Below are 17,653 nucleotides of genomic sequence, written 5' to 3'. Positions count from 1 at the left end.
AGACATGGAAACTCCTGTTACTGCAAACAAACAAACAAACACTAAAGCAATGATAACTATCAGAATGTAAAGTTATTTAAGACCAAACTGTTGAATAACTAAGCTTAATATTTTCTAAGCTTCAGAAGTCGGCTGCTGTTTCGTGTCTCAGGGTGGCTATAGGTCGGTATTTACTGGCCATATGTTGAGTTTGTGATGAACCGAAAAATGGTGTTGATTTTACAGTACATTTAGCACCATGCACAGTGGAAGGGGACTCGCAAGAAAATGCCTAGCTCTTATTTTTTCCCCTTTCCTGAAGGAAGTATTTTTGTCAGAGGGCGTTGTCTCAAAAAAGAAAAACACATTTTACAATTCAAAAGTGGATACATTTAAATTCTCATAGGACAATATGCCCAGGATCAGAAGTGCGAGAGAATTCCAGCAACGTGGACAAAGGAACTGGGTTAATAGCTTGCAGATGTGGCTTCACTCGCTGTCTGAGGGAACACTGACTGTACTACTCTCACTGCAGAGGATAGAGTCTGCATGGAGCAACTTCAATGAGTTATGAGCAAAAAATAACAGTGACCCAGTACAGCTGGTTCTGTCTGGCTGGCGGGCCTTCCATGGAAGGGAGTGGAAATAACCCATGGAACACGTAGCCTTCACATACTTTCACTCTCTTGAGGAGCCAGTGGTATGAGGAACCACAAAAGTATGACCCAATCCATGCTCAAAGCCAACACACAATCAAATCATGGCCAAAAGTCAATTGCCTACATAGTCAATTTGCATTGGATATATACAGTACAATCCTCAGTGGATCCATGTGTACACTTAATTAAATTAATACGCAGGATTTTGCAGTATATTTTTTCTATTTTCTTGTGGAAAGAGAGGGTTATCATTTGAGACAGTTGGAAACATCTAATAGTAATACAGTAGGCTCTTTTCTTTAATGAACAGTAGAAAGAAAAATAAATGTTTCGGTAAAAGTAAATAGTAAATAAATAGAAAAACTGTTGACTATGTGGTGATGAAGACAACATTTTAGGAAAGTACATTTATTTTTCAAGCTTCCAGTATTGATTACTGTGCAATCTGTTTCTGCATTTTGGGATGTACATTGATTACTTAATATTGAATGAATGGCATAGTCTATTGGTTTTTAAGGAGAAACATCAACTTCAAGTTTATTGTCACAAATATTTACAGGTGTGCATGGGTAAAATTATTTTCCATATAAAAGCTCCCAATGTTTTGCAGTTGCAAAATGAAGAATATAGAAAGAAATGAAGAAAAAAAAGTAAGATAATTAGAGAACAGAACAATATGAAATATACATAAGGTGCATGCTCAAAATAAATAACAATGTGGCAGAATGTCACGGTCTCTGGGGTGCCAAAAGCTAAGCGTTGTCATGGTCTGTCGCTCTACAGACCATGTCTAGTCTACACATCAGCCACTCCCACTCTTCATTCCACCTGTCAGTCCCTGTCACACACCTATTTCCACCCCCTCTTCAGCCCAACAGTGCCATGCCCATTCCACACCTGAGAACACTTCTGCAATCACCCTGCTCCCTATAAAACTGGACTCATTACACAAACACACTGTCAGGACATACATTGTTGTTCCAGTTATCTTCCTTGGACTTCTGGTTGCTATTTTTGGTCTCCTAAAAGGTATCTTTGATTGCATGTGCTTTGTGTAACTTTTGGACTTATGGTTTATGCAGTTATGCTTTGAAAGTATTGCATTTTTGGACTTCTGTGATTTAGCATTTTTGCCTTTTTTGGATTTACCTTTTGCATTGACTTTACTTTGGCTGTATGCTTCTCTGCTTTAAAAAATAAGTTACTTTAAGACTATTCTGCGTTTGGCTCTGCACTTGGGTTCAGTCCTTCACTGCGAACCGTGACAAGCGTGTACCATCGGCTCTGATCCCTGGGTCGGCGGTTCTAATCCCGGCTCCTCCTTACCACATGTCGAAGTGTCCTTGGGCAAGACACTGAACCCTACATTGCCTCCAATGAGTCGGTCGGTGTGAGCTTGCCACCATTGATGTGTGAATGTGGGAAGTGAGGATGCTGGTGTCGACTGTTCGCTTTGAACACTTGGAAAAGCGATATAAAAATGCTATTCATTATGCCTGGCAGCAAGTCCCGGGTTTGATTCCCGGGTTTGATTCCTGTCGACGATCAGCACCTTGGTCTTCTTCGCGTTAAGTGAGAAGTTGTTCTCATGACACCATTGTGCCAGACTGCCAGTGATCTGAACTTGTTCCTGTCACCTGCAGTCTCGTCATCGCTGACGATCAGACGACTGCGTCGTCAGACTAAACTTGATGCCGACGGTATAGGAGCTGTGCATGGCCACGCTGAGAGGGCTCACACTGAGAGGGCTCAGCACACAGCCCTGAGGGGCTCCCATGTTGAGAGTATAGGCGTGCCTGGTGTGTCAGTGGCATTGCAGAGATACAATGTCACCACCACTGTACTACTACTGTAACTGTATATAGTTAAAGGGATTGTGACATATAAAAAGGAGTTTTTGTATTTTTTCTACAGTTTTCTGAGCTCAATTGCACCCAAAACACCTGGACTTTTAACATTTCTGTGATCTGGGGTTTTCTGGCTCAAACAAGTGCTCTGATTTTCCTGCTGTTTGTGATGTCAACAGCCTGCAAATCCCATACAGTATATGTCAATGGGATTTGCCAGTTGATGTCACTGTTTTCACAGTTTTTGCCTGTTTTCATTGCAGCTCAAAAGGCTTCCAAACCCCAGAGAAAACTCCAGACCACAGAAAATCCACTGAATGTTCAATGTTCAGGTTTTTTGGGTGTAAGTGAGGTCATAAAAATGTCATGAAACCTTTAACTGCAACGCACGCTAACATTTCAACTCATTTCCTGATCTGTATCATAGATTCAGGTAGCCAATGGGCAGTGTGCATTCAAACCCTGGCTAAGAGGCCGGGGCGGAGCTTCAGGGGGGCTGGGGGGAGGCTATACTCCATGAGTATAGACTACACGTGCACATCAACCTTTATTTGATGTCAGCACTGTGCAGGCCCCTGGCGTGACGGGCGGGCCCATCACATGTCATGTGTGTCCAATTGCTTATTGGGTTCCAAAATGACATGATCGCTGTCCATGGTGCTGAAGTCTTGGGTTGTGCATGTGTGTGCGTGTTGTCGTGCACAATGCTATTTGTTTCCCTTTTTGTCCATTTTCTCTAATCAAAAGACATTAAATAAAAACAATTGTTTAAATATAATTTCATATTATTAACTTATTACGTATATTTTACAATAATTTGTCAAACACTGCCCACAGTTGATTTGTGTGTTTGTTGTGATGGGTTTGTTTATGGGTATGGGTATGTCATAGTGACATGCCTATATATGGGCGTATCAAGGTTTGCTTATAGGTTATGTCTGAGTCATGTGATGCGGCTACGGACAGCCCAAATACCCTCCCATTAGCCTATTTTAAAGATGGAGAGCCGCGTGATTGCAGTTTACTATGAGTTCCATCAGTAATGCCTTGTGAGTGACACGCTCCATATATGCATGGCCAATACAGAATTAATTCCATTATGTTGATCTGACCTCATCAAACCCTGTACACTCAAGACACGCTCCATATATGGCCAGTACAGAATTCTTTCAATATATGTTGATCTGACCTCATCAAACCCCTATAGATCTCCATAGGCCTGTTCACAATGATGTTCTGACATCACAATGATGTTCTGACATCACAATGATGACTCGACCATGGGCTCTAGATTGATTGATCTCCACAATGATAGATCTCCAACTCCACCTTCAAAACTCTTCACAGCACATGATACCGGACAGCAGGCATCTTAATTCAGGAGGCTCTGTAAACTCCACACACTTACAAAACAGAAAATGTATACAAACATCACAGCACTCAATCTTTTAACATTAATATAGGCCAGTGGTTCCCAAACTGTTTCATGTAAAGGACCCCCAAATTTACACTAATTATCCCGCGGACCCCCATTTGAAAAGATATGCCAGGGACCCCCCATAAGAGAAGATTTTTATGGCTCTGCAGAGATTCTCAGTGTCATTTCAAAGACGCCCAGTTTGACATGCATTAATCTACGGATCCCCATTTAATGGCATTGCTATCTCTGAGACCCCAATTTATATTGTAAAATCAATTTAACTCTGAGAGTGTACAAATGGAACCAAACGGACCCGTTCCATTTGTACACTCTCAGAGTTACAGACCCATAAGGGTCCATTTGGTTCCAAACTATGATTTAGCTGCGGGGACCCCCTGGAACACCCAGGTCCCCACTTTGGGAACCACTGGTATATATTACATTATACAACCAAGAAAGAACAGTTGCATGCTAATATGGCTTATTCACACACTTTCTTCATACATTCATACATCATACATTGCAGATGTGACAACTAATACTGCCCAAAATGCAGCTTTGTATAAATTAATAATAAACGAATAATAATTAAATAATAAAACAAAAGAAAAAAAGTCCCATATAGGCGTGTGTGACTATAGTGGTAAAGTATAGCAGCCATAATGTGGTCATGCATGGCGATTCTAGAAGGCTTTCCTGGTTTGCTAGACAGAGGGAATTGAAAACCTCTGATTAACTTCCCCAATTATGCCTCTGGTGTTAACAGCATGCCAGTATTCCTTTATTCAATAAAGGAATACTGGCATGCTGTTAACACCAGTATCCCAATAAAGTTTATTGGGATACAACACAAGCTTCAAATGTTTCAAGGACTTTGGGGTCATTGTGGCCAGCTTGCAACCTTCATATGTCAGGATATAGCTTTAATGACTGTGTATTATTGGCAAAATGGAGATCACAAAGGCTGTGCAGGTATAGATCACATGACTTCCCATGATATAAAAATTGATTAACATAAAAAATGGCCTGTCAGCTCAAACCCACAATGCAATACTTTGTTTTCAAGAGTGTTTCGCACACACAAGAAAACCCTTCCAATTCCACCCCCCCCCCCCCCCCTGGCCATTTCCCATTCCAAGTGCGTTTGTCTTATGTAACACCAGCACCGCTATTCCAAAGCCCCCTCGGGTACCTTTTTAAAGTATTTTCAGAAATGAGATCAATCATTTTTTTGATGGGTAGATCTTGTTGAGCCGCGAGCTTGTTGAGCTCGCAAGTCTAAAAAGTGTGGGCACCCCGTCCCCTGCGGGCTACATGATGAGTGGGCTAGGCCTATACATACACTCCACGTTTTCAGAAAGGAGCCAAAGGAGAGGAGAGGGTTAAGGCAGGGGGAAAATGTTTCATGGTTTCCCAGAAAAATAACATGTTGCAGAGCCATTATACTACCATTCTGTTTAGGTTGTTGAGCTCCGCCTATGAGAAGGTTGATGTGCGGAGAGCCTCTTGGCACTGTGCGCTGCACTTAGGCAAGAGTTCATTCAACAGTCAGTGTGAGTGCCATTTATCATGACATGTGTTTATAAATGTCGAATATTAAGAAAAGGAAAGGACTTATGGGAATTAGCTATATAAATTGTGGATGCTTTCACAACCACGTGACATTGCTAATTAAATGTCTTGTTGTCTATCCAGACACGTGCATCTGTTTTTCTTGGGGATAGTGGAAAAAAGGAGGGGGGGGGGGGTGGGGAGTTTTTACAGCACATTTATTATATCACCATTCATTGCAAGTTGTAACACGACCAAAACTGCTTTGCGCGTGCTCTGGGAAGCGTCTACTTATCAAACAAGTTCTCGAACGGTCAGTCCTCCCGTATAGGCCATCCACTCGTTATGTGAGCAGCCAGCAGGACTGGGAACTCCTCCTCCCCATCTCACTTGGCCCGCATCTGCAAGCCCAAGATTCAGGAACAGAACGATATGAGTTTACGCGGAGAGGTATGAGTCCAGCTGTGCTTTTCTATTGTTTGCACATGCTTTAGAAATGAATACATTTTAAATTAAAGGGATTTTGATGTTCCAATTATTCGAAGTTCTTGTTTGAACACAGACAAAATCCCTTCCAGTTGGATTCGTCATGGGATTACGCGTTTTTGGCACGCCACTTTACGCATATGCATGCGTCTATTTATTTGCTTTCATACCGCAGGCTGTTAATTCTCAGGGGAATCAAGAAGCAAGGCTAGGGCATAATAACCGAAGGACGGCTCTTCGGCAGACGCTACAATGGTCACACAACGGCAAGATCTTTAGTATATTAAGTCATGGTTCCGAGTACCAGCCACCGAGGCAAAGGGGTGCATCCAAGGAGCAAGTGCAAGCGAGACCTGCTGTCACCATCATTCGCGATGGAGACGTGACTGCTGGGGCGGCGAGAAAACAGCCGGAATCCTCCAGCCAGGTACCGCCTGCTGCTGAAACAACTGCGCAGGCTGCAGTGTCCGACTCCTCCGGAGGGCGCGCCGACGGTCTGCGCTGGCTCCCACCTCAGGTTCAAAGACGTTTGAGAGGGCATGATGACCAGCACCAGCACCAGCACCAGTACCGCCATCAGAATGCCCACCACCCAAAGGCCAATAACACAAAGAATGACACGCTGGATAAACCCAGTGTTAGCCCATCATCGCCACCACCACCACCGAGAGGAAGAGAAGACATGATGGTTGGTGATGACCCTTATGACCCTTACAAGTCTACAGATAGAGACAATCCCTATTACAATTACCATGACGCATATGAGAGACCGAGGCCCAGATCCAGACCCGGATATGGCACAAGATATCATCAGTATGGTAAGACAATTAATGTGAAGTGTTTTTTTTAAGTAGTAAAGCCTGCAGTTGACCTAAAAGTTATTACTCTGATTTATCTGGAGGAAAAAAATAAGAAGTTATACAACATTTTTCTATTTCAAATTATTTTTTTCTTTTAATAGGACTGCCTGATCTAGTACCAGACGCATACTACATTCAGTCCTCTGTGTATGTTCAGAGGGTTCCAATGTACAATCTCAGATGTGCAGCTGAAGAAAACTGTTTGTCAAGGTAGGCTATCGTCAAAGCTACACGGGAGAGTAGAAGTGGGTTTGCTGCATGACTGTCAAGGCCCAGCGTGACTCAGTGGACCATAACAAGCACCTGGAGTGTCTGCGGCCCAGGGCAGCCCTTGTGGTACCATCATGCAGGGGAGTAAAGTAATAAGGTGGATCTCAATTGCCGGTGCACACACTTACTAGGTAGATACTAGGTAGAATAGGGTGGTGACTGCACTGGCACTAACGGGGTTCTACACTGCGTAGGTGGCACACTGGTACACGTTATAGTGTACACTGTCGTTTGGGACACTGAGCTGGGCGGAGCCGAGTGGAGCTGGGCGGAGCCAAGCGGAGCTCAGATTTCTCGACTGGCAGCCATTACTGTTTTGTCCGCACTGACTGCAATGTTTTTAAAAGGTCTAGAAACTACTTTTTTAGCCCACGGAATTTACTTTCAAGTTATTTTTGGGTAGTATTTAGTTGTTTAAACTTCATATGTGTGGTCAATTAATCATAAAAGATCCTATTTAAAAATATCAAACAACGATGTCGGAGAATCCGAGAACCGTGTTGTCTCGCCTTGGGGGCTGCCAGCAGAGAGATGTACCCGTGTTTACCTCTCCTTTGTCGGCATAGGCCGAAGCAATTTCCCCTGTTTCTCCTACGGAACGAAATTATGACCCATGCCCGTCTATTGTGGATATTTACAGCCTACATGCAATTCGTTTCCAATTGTTTTATTTCCCCAAATGTCAAGTGCATTATAAATAACAGCTATTATATTATTGTTATTATTATTACGTCTAGTCTATGGTCGAATCTGATTTAACCTGAGTCCTGATTCCGTGCAAAGAGTTGCTGAAAGGAAGGATATAGGCTACCTGTAACCTGCATATATATATATATATATATATAGCCTATTCACTTAATGATAAATGTTTTTACATTTGGATAGAATACAGACTATTGTCGCATCTGCTGTTTGATTTGTATTAGCAGGCACCGATCAATCACTGATCTACGCTATGAGCTTGTAGATCTTCTAAGTAAGTTCATGGTTAATTTGTGTATGCCTATACCTTTACAGCCAGCTAACAGCTAGTGCGTTTTCATATAGGCTAAGTTTATTGCTATAATGACATTTAACTTTGACAATATAGGTCTACTTTTACATTTAAAACAACCACATATAGGCCTATATAGCCTACTGTAAAGTGAGTATAAACTGTTAATTCAACTGAGAGAAATTCATTAATCAGAATGCTACTCTTAATCAGTTAATCACATTTGCATTTACATGAATGAAAAGGTTAAACCAGGCCAACTCTCAGCTCCAAATGGATAGGCTACATTTATCACAATATTATTTTACTGTGTAATCTAACACAAATCTTACAAATGCTGTCACTCAGTTATTTAATTTAGGCAGAAAATATATCACTGAATAGTGTATGCAATTAATGCATTCAAAAGAGCTGAAATGTTTTATGGACCCTAGTGATTATTTAATAATAATAAAACTGTATTTGTATAGCACCTTTCATGACATGAAATGCAGCTCAAAGTGCTTTACAGAGCAATGGAGAAAAAAAGAAGAAAAGCAAGGCAACGACATTAAAAAACAAGTAGTAATGCAATGCAATACAGTGAGGACATGAATAACAAAAAATAAAAGATCAATTAAAAGCAATGTTGTAGAAGTGGGTCTTGAGCTGTGCTTTAAAAATGTCTACAGAGGCTGCCTGTCGAAGGTACAGTACAGTTCCATGCCGACGGCCCGTAGAAGCAAAAAGCTGCTTCCCCGTATTTTTTAGTTGCCATTTTTTTTAGGCAAAGCGAGCAGGCCAGCAGTGGAAGACCTTAGGGGGGCGGTTTGGGACATATTTAGGAAGGCAGTCATGTAGGTAGGAAGGTGCGAGACCATTGAGAGCTTTATACACAAGTAAAATAATTTTAAAATCAATCCTAAAAACAACCAGTGGAAGCCAGTGCATGTGAAGCCAAAACTGGAGTAAAATGTTCTCTCATCTTAGTTCTAGTTAAAACTCTGGCTGCTGCATTTTGGACAAGTTGTAATCTGTCAGTTGTTTTCTTAGGCAGTCCTGAAAGAAGTGCATTGCAGTATAAATCAAGCAGAGAAAAAACAAAGGCGTGGATTAGCGTTTTCGCATCGTCCAAAGACAAATAGGCTCTGATTCGTGCAATATTTCTAAGGTGAAAAAAGGCAATCTGGGTAACATGATTAATGTGTTTGTGTGTTTAAGTTGTTTCGCCATACCCATTTATTTTGCCATAAATCAGATAGCTTTAAGGTACGGCCATGACAGCAATGGTAGGAAAAAATATATATAATATTAATCATATTCGGATATTCGGTTTTCGGGGGGCCAACTGTTTCCTATATTCGGTATTCACTGCAGTTTCGGCCAAGAATTTCCCTTTCGGTGCATATTGTATGAGTACCGGTATGTAAATAGTTCAATTCAACTTTGTAAATACAAAATGTATTTATTGTTATTTTGTCTTCAGTATAAAAATGAATGAACATTGAACAAGGATACCGTATCTCAGACTCAATCATGTAAAAAATAACGTCAAAATCAAGTCATTCCAGTAGAAAATTAACACAAATACATAAATAAAAAGTACATTCATTGAACATTAAACACAAACAAATAGATTGCACTGAACTGAAAATAGATTGCACTGAACATGAACATTACACATTGCAGAGAGAGGATGAACTGGCTGTTCTCTAGAGTCTCTACTACATTTAAATGTAAACTACTACTACTACTACTACTACTACTACTACTACTACTACTACTCTCCCCCTCTTCTTCGGGCCAGCCTGCACATTGGGCCCTGGTGTTCCTGACCCTGCTCCAGACCCCAGTGCAGCTGTACCACTATGGTCTGGTATGGCCTCGGCTAGGCCTGGTGGTGCTGTAGGCCAGCAGTCCGGCTCCGCTCCAGAGACTTCCAGACATGGCAGTCTCACGTGGTGGTGCTGCTGTAGGCCCGCCGCTGCAGGCCACCTCCTCACCCGTCTTTGGATCCTAAGGCAGTGGAAAATGAAGGTTTCAGAACCACTGGCTTAACAGGTTATTTGTATGGCAGTAGTGCTACAACTCAGAATTCCCTTATTGTTAAAAAAAAGGCTTTTGTGCTTGGGTAATATGTTCTGTTGTGGTCCAATGATGACTTTACAACAGGTTGCCAGGTTGTATTCTATTGCTAGTTTGATCACTTTCACCTTAAAATAACATGAATTAATAAATGACTGAAAATAGCCAATCTACAAGCTCAGAAGTCACAACATGTCGCACTGCAACGTGTTGGGAGCTTGTATATCTTCTATTTTTGGTGTGGACTTTTCTAGTCCTCTATAGCAGTGCTTCCCAAACTTTTTCATGTCAAGGACCCCCAAAATGATACTAATTATCCTGCGTACCCCCATTAGAAAAGATATGCCAGGGACAGACCCCCCCATAAAAATGTTTTTACAGATCTAGCAGTGATTTTCAAACAGTTTCATTTCAAGGGACCCCCAGTTTGACCTGAATTAGGCTATGAACCCCCATAATGGCATTTCTATCTCTGGGACCCCAATGTATATTGTAAAATCAGAGTGTACAAATGGAACGGGGTTCAACTAAGAGATTGTACCATTTATACAATCTATCTCTGAGTAATAATAACAATATAATAGCGGTTATTTATAATGCACTTGACATTTGGGGAAATAAAACAATTAGAAACGAATTGCATGTAGCCTAGGCTAGTAGGCTGTACATATCTACAACGGATCATTCATATCATACAGCGGTGAATTGCTTCGGGCTACGCCGAAAAAGGGTAGTTCTCACACGGGTACATCTCGTCTGTGGCCGCCCCAATGCGAGACGACAGTCACGACACGGTCCTCGAATTCTCCGACATGATTGATTATAATCTAATATAATGATTAATTGACCACATATATGAAGTTTAAACAACTAAATACTCCGCGAAAATAACTTGAAAGTAAATTCCGTGGCCTGTGTGTGACAAGTTTTAAGAGGGCTTAAAAACCACAACAGTAATGGCTGCCAGTGGATCTTTTTTATTTGGCTCAGTCTGTCATGAATACATTTGATAGCATAAACAACTAACTAAATACTATCCCAAAGATATTAAAATATTAAAATTCGTCGTGACAACAACGCATGTTTAGTTTTGCTGCCTGTTGGGGAAATGCACCGAGGGACTAACGCGATAGCATTACTTCAAAATCTCCGACGACAACATTTCTTATTTTCTTTATTTGGCTCTGTCATGATACATTTTATAGCTTAAACAACTAAATACTATCCCAAAACATATTACAATTACCTTCCGTGACACAACAACACTTTTAAAAGAGTATAAAACTTACTAGTTTCGGACATTTTTTTCCCTGCGAGGGCTGTCTGCTGGCTGCTGGAAGAAAAGGGAAAGATCCATGGGGTTGCGCAGTACGGCTGCGCCGTGGCGATATACCCTGCATGGCTCAGGGTACATCCGAGCTGGACTTTGAAAGCAGGCTCGCACGGGGGAGAATAGTGCGGTGCCCTGTGTAGTGTCAGCGCCTGTCTTTTTGTGGTCTGTGGATTGGGAAGTACTGTCGCGCACCGTTGTGACGTCACACACGCCAAAATACACCCTGTCCAGTGTCCACGCTCCGGTTTGAGATTCACCTATAGAGTCCTGCCACTAATCCTTAAGGGTGGAGTGGTGGAATAGGGAATGAAGTTGAAGTGTAATCACTGTATAGTTTCCCTAGGGGAGAAAGAGAGAGAGAGAGAGAGAGAGAAGGGGGGGGGGAGACATTACCACTGGTAAACTCATTAAAAACTAACCCAAACAGTCTCATATAGCCTACAGTACTTTTTTTTTTCTTTCTACAACCACAATTTGCACTTAGCCTGCCTTAATTCAGGGAAACTGCTCCCCAGAGGAGGAGGCTTTTAGCAGGAAAAGATATTACTGAGATTATTCACTGACAGTGATTTTATGTGTGTGTGTGTGTGTGTGTGTGTGTGTGTGTGTGTGTGTGTGTGTGTGTGTGTGTGTGTGTGTGTGTGCGTGTGTGCGTGTGTGCGTGCGTGCGTGCGTGCGTGCGTGCGCGTGCGTGCGTGCGTGTGTGTATATAATTGTGATGGTGTTTTGTTTGCTCATTCAGTTCAGCCTACCGAGGGGAGGTGAGAGACTATGACACTCGCATGTTGTTGAGGTTCCCGCAGAGGGTGAAGAACCAGGGCACAGCGGACTTCCTTCCCAGCAGACCACGCTACTCATGGGAATGGCACAGCTGTCACCAGTGAGTGCAACACGTCAGTCTTTCTGCCATGTTTGATTTGTAAATCCATCATACCACTGTGTGAGCTTGTAGATCTGTTGTTGTGTTTGGCGCACGACACCGGTGTACACATCAAGACAATATATATAATCAGGCGTCTGTGTCTATAGAGACATTCAAGCACTGCTTGGAAAAGACAAAGGTCTGGCTTTGAAGTTTGAATATTGGATTTTCCTTTGTAGTGCTGTGCTCTTGCTGACAAAATATCTGTCCTCATCACAGTCACATTCACAGCAATAAAATAAAACAAAATAAAAAAACAAAATGATGTATTAATGGCATATTAAACATATTATGAAGCTACTTTAAATACACTAACTTCTGGACACTTTGAGGAGACAGCCTTTGCAACTTTAGCCCAAACAATGATAGAGAATCACAGCCAGAACTACAGTAGCATATATCAACAGTAGCAGGCCCCAGCTAGCCATAACCTAAACATAGCCAGTCTTGGATCTTAACCCGTGTGGAAAAATGTCTTCAATCTAATACAAGAGTATGTTAACACAACTGGGACTCAGGCAACATTGTTTCAACAGAGGGTGCCATAGTGCAATTACTTCAAGGCCTTTGAAGGGAAATATTGCCACTATTGAACATTTGGCTACCTCTTTCCTACCTCTACATCAGGGGTGTCCACATTTTCTGACTTGAGAGCTACTTTCAAAATGACCAGCTCTACCCACCTAAAAAATATTATACCATTGCTGAAAACAGTCTAAATATGTATCTGAGGGGGCTTTGGAATAGCGGAGCTGGTGTTAAATAATTATAGACAAATGTACTTGGAATGGGAAATAGAGAGAAATGCAATAGCGGTAGGTAGGGTTTGTTGTATTCAATTTGTAATGCCGACCTTTGTGCACAGCAACACTCTTGAAAACAAAATATTGCATTGTGGGTTTGAGCATACAGGCCTCAGTGGCCTACTGCGTAGGCCTTAAAATGAACTAGGCCTTAGTTCATTTTGGTCTAATGTAATGTAAACTAATACTATAATATAATCTTCTATACATACGTTTTACAATAAATTGATCAATACAAAAAAACACTCAACTATATAACTAAGCGATACATATTCTTGTCAATCTGAACTATTGACTGAATTAGTCGAATTAGTCACCTCACACCTTACAGCTAGAAGGTCCTGGGTTTGATTCCCGCTGGGGACGCTGTGGGTGCTGGGGGTGTGGAGCTTGTATGTTCTCCCAGTGTAGGTACCCTCACAAAAAACATGCAGTAATCCTGGTCTCTAAACTGCCTCCCCCTGGCCAGCGCCTCATGGAATTGGTTGGAATAACGTGTTCCTTCTACTTGCGTCCAACCGGGGAAACTCTCACCTGTCAGGTGAAAAGAAGTGGCTTGGACTACTCATGCATCAAAGGAAGCATGAGGTCAGTCCATTGCTCTCCCCAGGTTGGCAGAGGGCCGGAAGTGTAGAGCTCAGGACTACATTAGATAATTGACACTGGGTGAACAAATGGGTTATGGAATTGTGGAATAGAAATCTATATAAAAAAAACAGAACATAAATTAATTATGCTGAAATGCACCATAGTTTAAAACTGAACCTCTTTCACCCTAGCTGGCATGCCTTTGGATATGTCATTATAGCTGACATTTTTCAAAACAACAAAAAAGAAAATATATTTTCCTAAAAAAATGTGAAAATAGCTGATCTACAAGCTCACAACATGCAACTTGTCACAATTATAGGGCTTAAGTGGTTAATACTTATTATATTTCAGCTTAAATCCATTTTGTGTCCCCACACCATACCCCGAAGACCTACAGTATATTGTGTCAAAATGTTGGTAAACTTAAAATTAAAAAGGTTTATTGCATCGTGGCTATTGCTGTGCAACCTCTTTTCTTTGCAACAGTGTGCCCAACCACTGAAATATTTATATACAGTACACAAATAAATGCAATAAAAAGAAACCCAGCTGAAGTGAAAAACTAGTGAACCTTCCTTTAGTGAACACATGGGAAAGTGCTCACATTTCTCACTTCCACAGTATCAGAGAGTTAGACTACCTCAGTACATAGTTATGTCCTAAAATAAGCAATCCACTTTTCTAATCCCAAGTAAGGAGTACATCTGGCACAGCTCTAATGATCGACACACTGTAGGTTCAAGACACACTAAAAGTGGATCCGAAACAATCTTAGAGTTCAATTAACACCCTACTAGATTTGATTGTATAGCCTTTTCTTATTCAATTCTGGTGTCACTGTCATTATAGGTGAAAAGCTTCAAAGACTTCCCCCAAATCTTCAAAAACAAAAACAGCTGTGTGTGAGCATGTAGACCAGCTACTATTGCACCACATCATCGAACAACAATGGGTTAATAGAGCTTAAGTGGTTAAGAGTTAAGACCAAAGTACAAGTACAACATGGTTCAGAGACTATTATAATATTAACTATTGGGTCCTATACTGAATTTATTAACATTTAGTAAGAGCCCAATAATATTGTAAGTGTTAAACATAGTGTTGCTGATCCTCAGGCATTACCACAGCATGGATGAATTCAGCCACTATGATCTACTGGATTCCACCACTGAGAGATCAGTGGCAGAGGGCCACAAGGCCAGCTTCTGCCTGGAGGACACCTCCTGTGACTATGGCTACTACAGGAGATTTGCGTGCACTTCACACACCCAGGTGACCTGCTATGTGATACTGGTTCTCAATCAATGCACTGGGCTTCCAGTTCCAGGTGGTCCCCCAGCAATATCTTTACTCTTTAAGTTTAACCACTTGGGTCTTTAAAGCCCTTTTTTATTTTTCAGTTATTTTGAATAACTGAAATGTCCAATTTACAAGCCTATATGTACGTGAACTTTTATTTTCAAAATCTGTGGCCAAATAGCCCTACGAGTCCTTGTCATGTTTCAGAACTGCTGTTGTACAACATACTCTCAGTCCTAAATGTTAATGTTAGATATTTACTGATTCTAACCACCTTAAGCTCAAAATATTTGGTTGTATGGTATTGAAAACAAACGATAAAAATATACGATTAAAAAGTCTTGTAAATAATACTTCCATTGTGATTTGAAAATGAGCTGTTTTATGATTATGTTTTTCAAAAATTACAGGGTCTGAGTCCAGGATGTTATGATACCTATAATGCTGACATTGACTGCCAGTGGATTGACATCACAGATGTGAAACCTGGAAACTATGTACTCAAGGTTTGTTAGAATACCAGATGACATAGCTGGCACACTTCTTTGTTAAAGAGCCCCATTAAAGAATGTTTTAGCCCTGAAACACAATTACTGCATGTCTGAGAATCTCAGTACAATACTAGAGCTTATACCATACATTACTCTGTTGTAATGTTGACTTATATTATAGTCAGTTCAGTTCTCCATATTTCTTCTTTCAATGTTGTTTTAAAATGAATACCTTATTTTATACTTTGTCATATGACAGTGCCACACAAAAGTAAAATAGTCGATGTACGAGATGCAACATATTTGTGAAACATTTTGACTAACTTACATAACTGTGGTGGGGCATGCATTTCCAAGTAGGCCAGTGCCCAACGGGCACCGCTCTAGTATCCTATAATACAGCTGCCCAGGTTGAAAGTGTTTAAGTCTGTCTGAGGGTTTTATAAATATTTAAACATCGGATCCATTGGAACACAAGTTTTTAAGTTATTTTTATTATTATCACATTTCTGTAATTTTGGACATTCAATATTGACACCTGACAGTGAGGATATGATCTCCCCTCTGTTATGTTTCTCTAGATCAGTGTAAACCCTAGCTATCAGGTTCCAGAACAGGACTATAGCAACAACATAGTGCGCTGTGATGTTCGCTACACTGGCAACTATGCCTATGTATCAGGCTGCCACATGTCACCGTAAGTATGCCTATTTTGTCCTCAAATTAATGAAAACATTTAGCACATTGGGTTCTCAAATTGTGGTGCAGGTAACCTCTTGACAGGCCTCCAGAGCATCCCCATCAAAATGAGGAATAGTTTAAACAATTAAGCCCTATTTTACTTTTTCCCGCTATTCGACAATAGCTGATCGACAAGCTCACAACACGTCACATCGTGTTGCGTTGTGAGCTTGTTGATCGACTATAAAAAATAAAATGGGTGTCCTTGACATGAAAATGTTTGAGAATCACTTGATAAACATAAGACTATAGGGTGCACTGCTGGGATAGTCGGTGGTGAAAACAAAAATGAAAGAAAGATGCTCTTTGGTAGTGGGGTTATAATGTAAAGGACCATATGGCAGTCTTTCCTTTCCATTTAAATCAAACTACAAATGTCTTTGTAGTTTTGCATAGCTCTCCTGAACATTAAATACCCTGACATGTCTTGACGACATCACATGCCTTCATCAGGGACTGAATAACGTATCAAATGGGACCTATAGGGTCTTTCATCAGCGAAAGACCTGGTGGGTTGACATTTTTACACTGCGTGCCATTTTCAACATTTTAATATTATGTAAGCTGTTATTCTCAGACTTTTCTGCTACTCGCCATATTTTTGGCAGTTTGGGTCATGTGTAGAAGACCTGTCTAATACAGGAAAATCTGCTCCTATACGCACCAATATTTTATGTTCTCGTCTAATATATACCGTAGTTTTATAATGTTTCTCATTTATGGAACGAATATGTTTGTGTGTTTGGATTGGCTTTTTTATTTTATAAATGTCCTCATGCTGTTTTGGATTAATTCATGGCATGATCAGGCATTTGTTTTATAAATACTGATTTAGATAGTGTTATTTATTTATTCTTGTATTCTTTCAGGTATTGATTACATTCTTTCACAGCAACTCTGTGGAGCAGTGAAGACAGTGGACTGCATAAGAAAACGAGTATGGATTGTGAATGTTTAGTTCCTTTCCAAATGACTTTTTCTGTACTCAGCTACACATTAAATAATCATTCAAAGTACATTTCAGTGAGGGTTATTTTTTGTTATAATTGCAAATTCGATACGAATACATTTGACTGATTTGATTTCAAAGTTATTTAAAATGTAGTATAATGACAATGATGAGTAAACAATCCAGGATTTTGGCTGAGGTCACAAAATGTGAGCTTGATATAGTTGTTTGTTGTACATATTTTATATTGTTTCACCCTTTTATTTAGTTTTATCTCGTTCACTTTTAATTAGCTTCTATTTCATTTTAACTATGTGTGCTTGCATTTCTTATACCTAATTAGAGAAAACGGCAAAACTAGTTAAGTCCTGCAAAATAAAAACCCTCAAAACCA

General features: G+C 40.7%; 2 protein-coding genes and 1 long non-coding RNA gene across 3 annotated transcripts in view; 2 read left to right on the top strand and 1 right to left on the bottom strand.

Annotated features, from left to right (window-relative positions):
* The window catches only part of mpx (myeloid-specific peroxidase), a gene marked incomplete at its 3' end in the record, with an annotated part of 26,493 nt that extends 20,581 nt beyond the window's left edge, over positions 1-5,912 (top strand). Inside the window, exons 29-30 of the mRNA XM_080755507.1 lie at positions 2,282-2,422; positions 5,812-5,912. Of these exons, the coding sequence (XP_080611633.1) occupies positions 2,282-2,422; positions 5,812-5,912 (242 nt within the window). The remainder of the gene's footprint in view (positions 1-2,281; positions 2,423-5,811) is intronic.
* loxa (lysyl oxidase a) lies at positions 5,738-17,653 on the top strand. The gene is made up of 7 exons (XM_080756376.1): positions 5,738-6,760; positions 6,904-7,012; positions 12,206-12,343; positions 14,895-15,051; positions 15,489-15,584; positions 16,151-16,266; positions 17,180-17,653. Exons 1-7 carry the CDS (start codon positions 6,046-6,048, stop codon positions 17,184-17,186), a joined length of 1,338 nt encoding a protein of 445 aa, XP_080612502.1. The 5' UTR covers positions 5,738-6,045; the 3' UTR covers positions 17,187-17,653.
* On the bottom strand, positions 9,036-11,658 carry LOC308310197. Its single transcript, XR_013963472.1, has 2 exons — positions 11,420-11,658; positions 9,036-10,061 (listed from the first exon to the last, which is right to left on the bottom strand). It is a non-coding gene; the product is annotated as an uncharacterized lncRNA (long non-coding RNA).

This window comes from Protomyctophum bolini (genome assembly GCF_963924005.1).
Source record: "Protomyctophum bolini genome assembly, chromosome: 22".
NCBI classification, from domain to species: Eukaryota; Metazoa; Chordata; class Actinopteri; order Myctophiformes; family Myctophidae; genus Protomyctophum; species Protomyctophum bolini.
Note: the sequence above shows the minus strand (reverse complement) of the source record. Positions and strands in the feature narration are given on the sequence as shown.

What these genes read in the sequence shown, in the direction of transcription:
- loxa (XM_080756376.1), top strand. Translation starts at nt 6,046, where the DNA reads ATGGGATTACGCGTTTTTGGCACGCCACTTTACGCATATGCATGCGTC. An exon ending in GAAGAAAACTGTTTGTCAAG is followed by an intron (nt 7,013 to 12,205) that starts GTAGGCTATCGT and finishes TTGCTCATTCAG; the next exon opens with TTCAGCCTACCGAGGGGAGG. An exon ending in CGTGCACTTCACACACCCAG is followed by an intron (nt 15,052 to 15,488) that starts GTGACCTGCTAT and finishes CAAAAATTACAG; the next exon opens with GGTCTGAGTCCAGGATGTTA.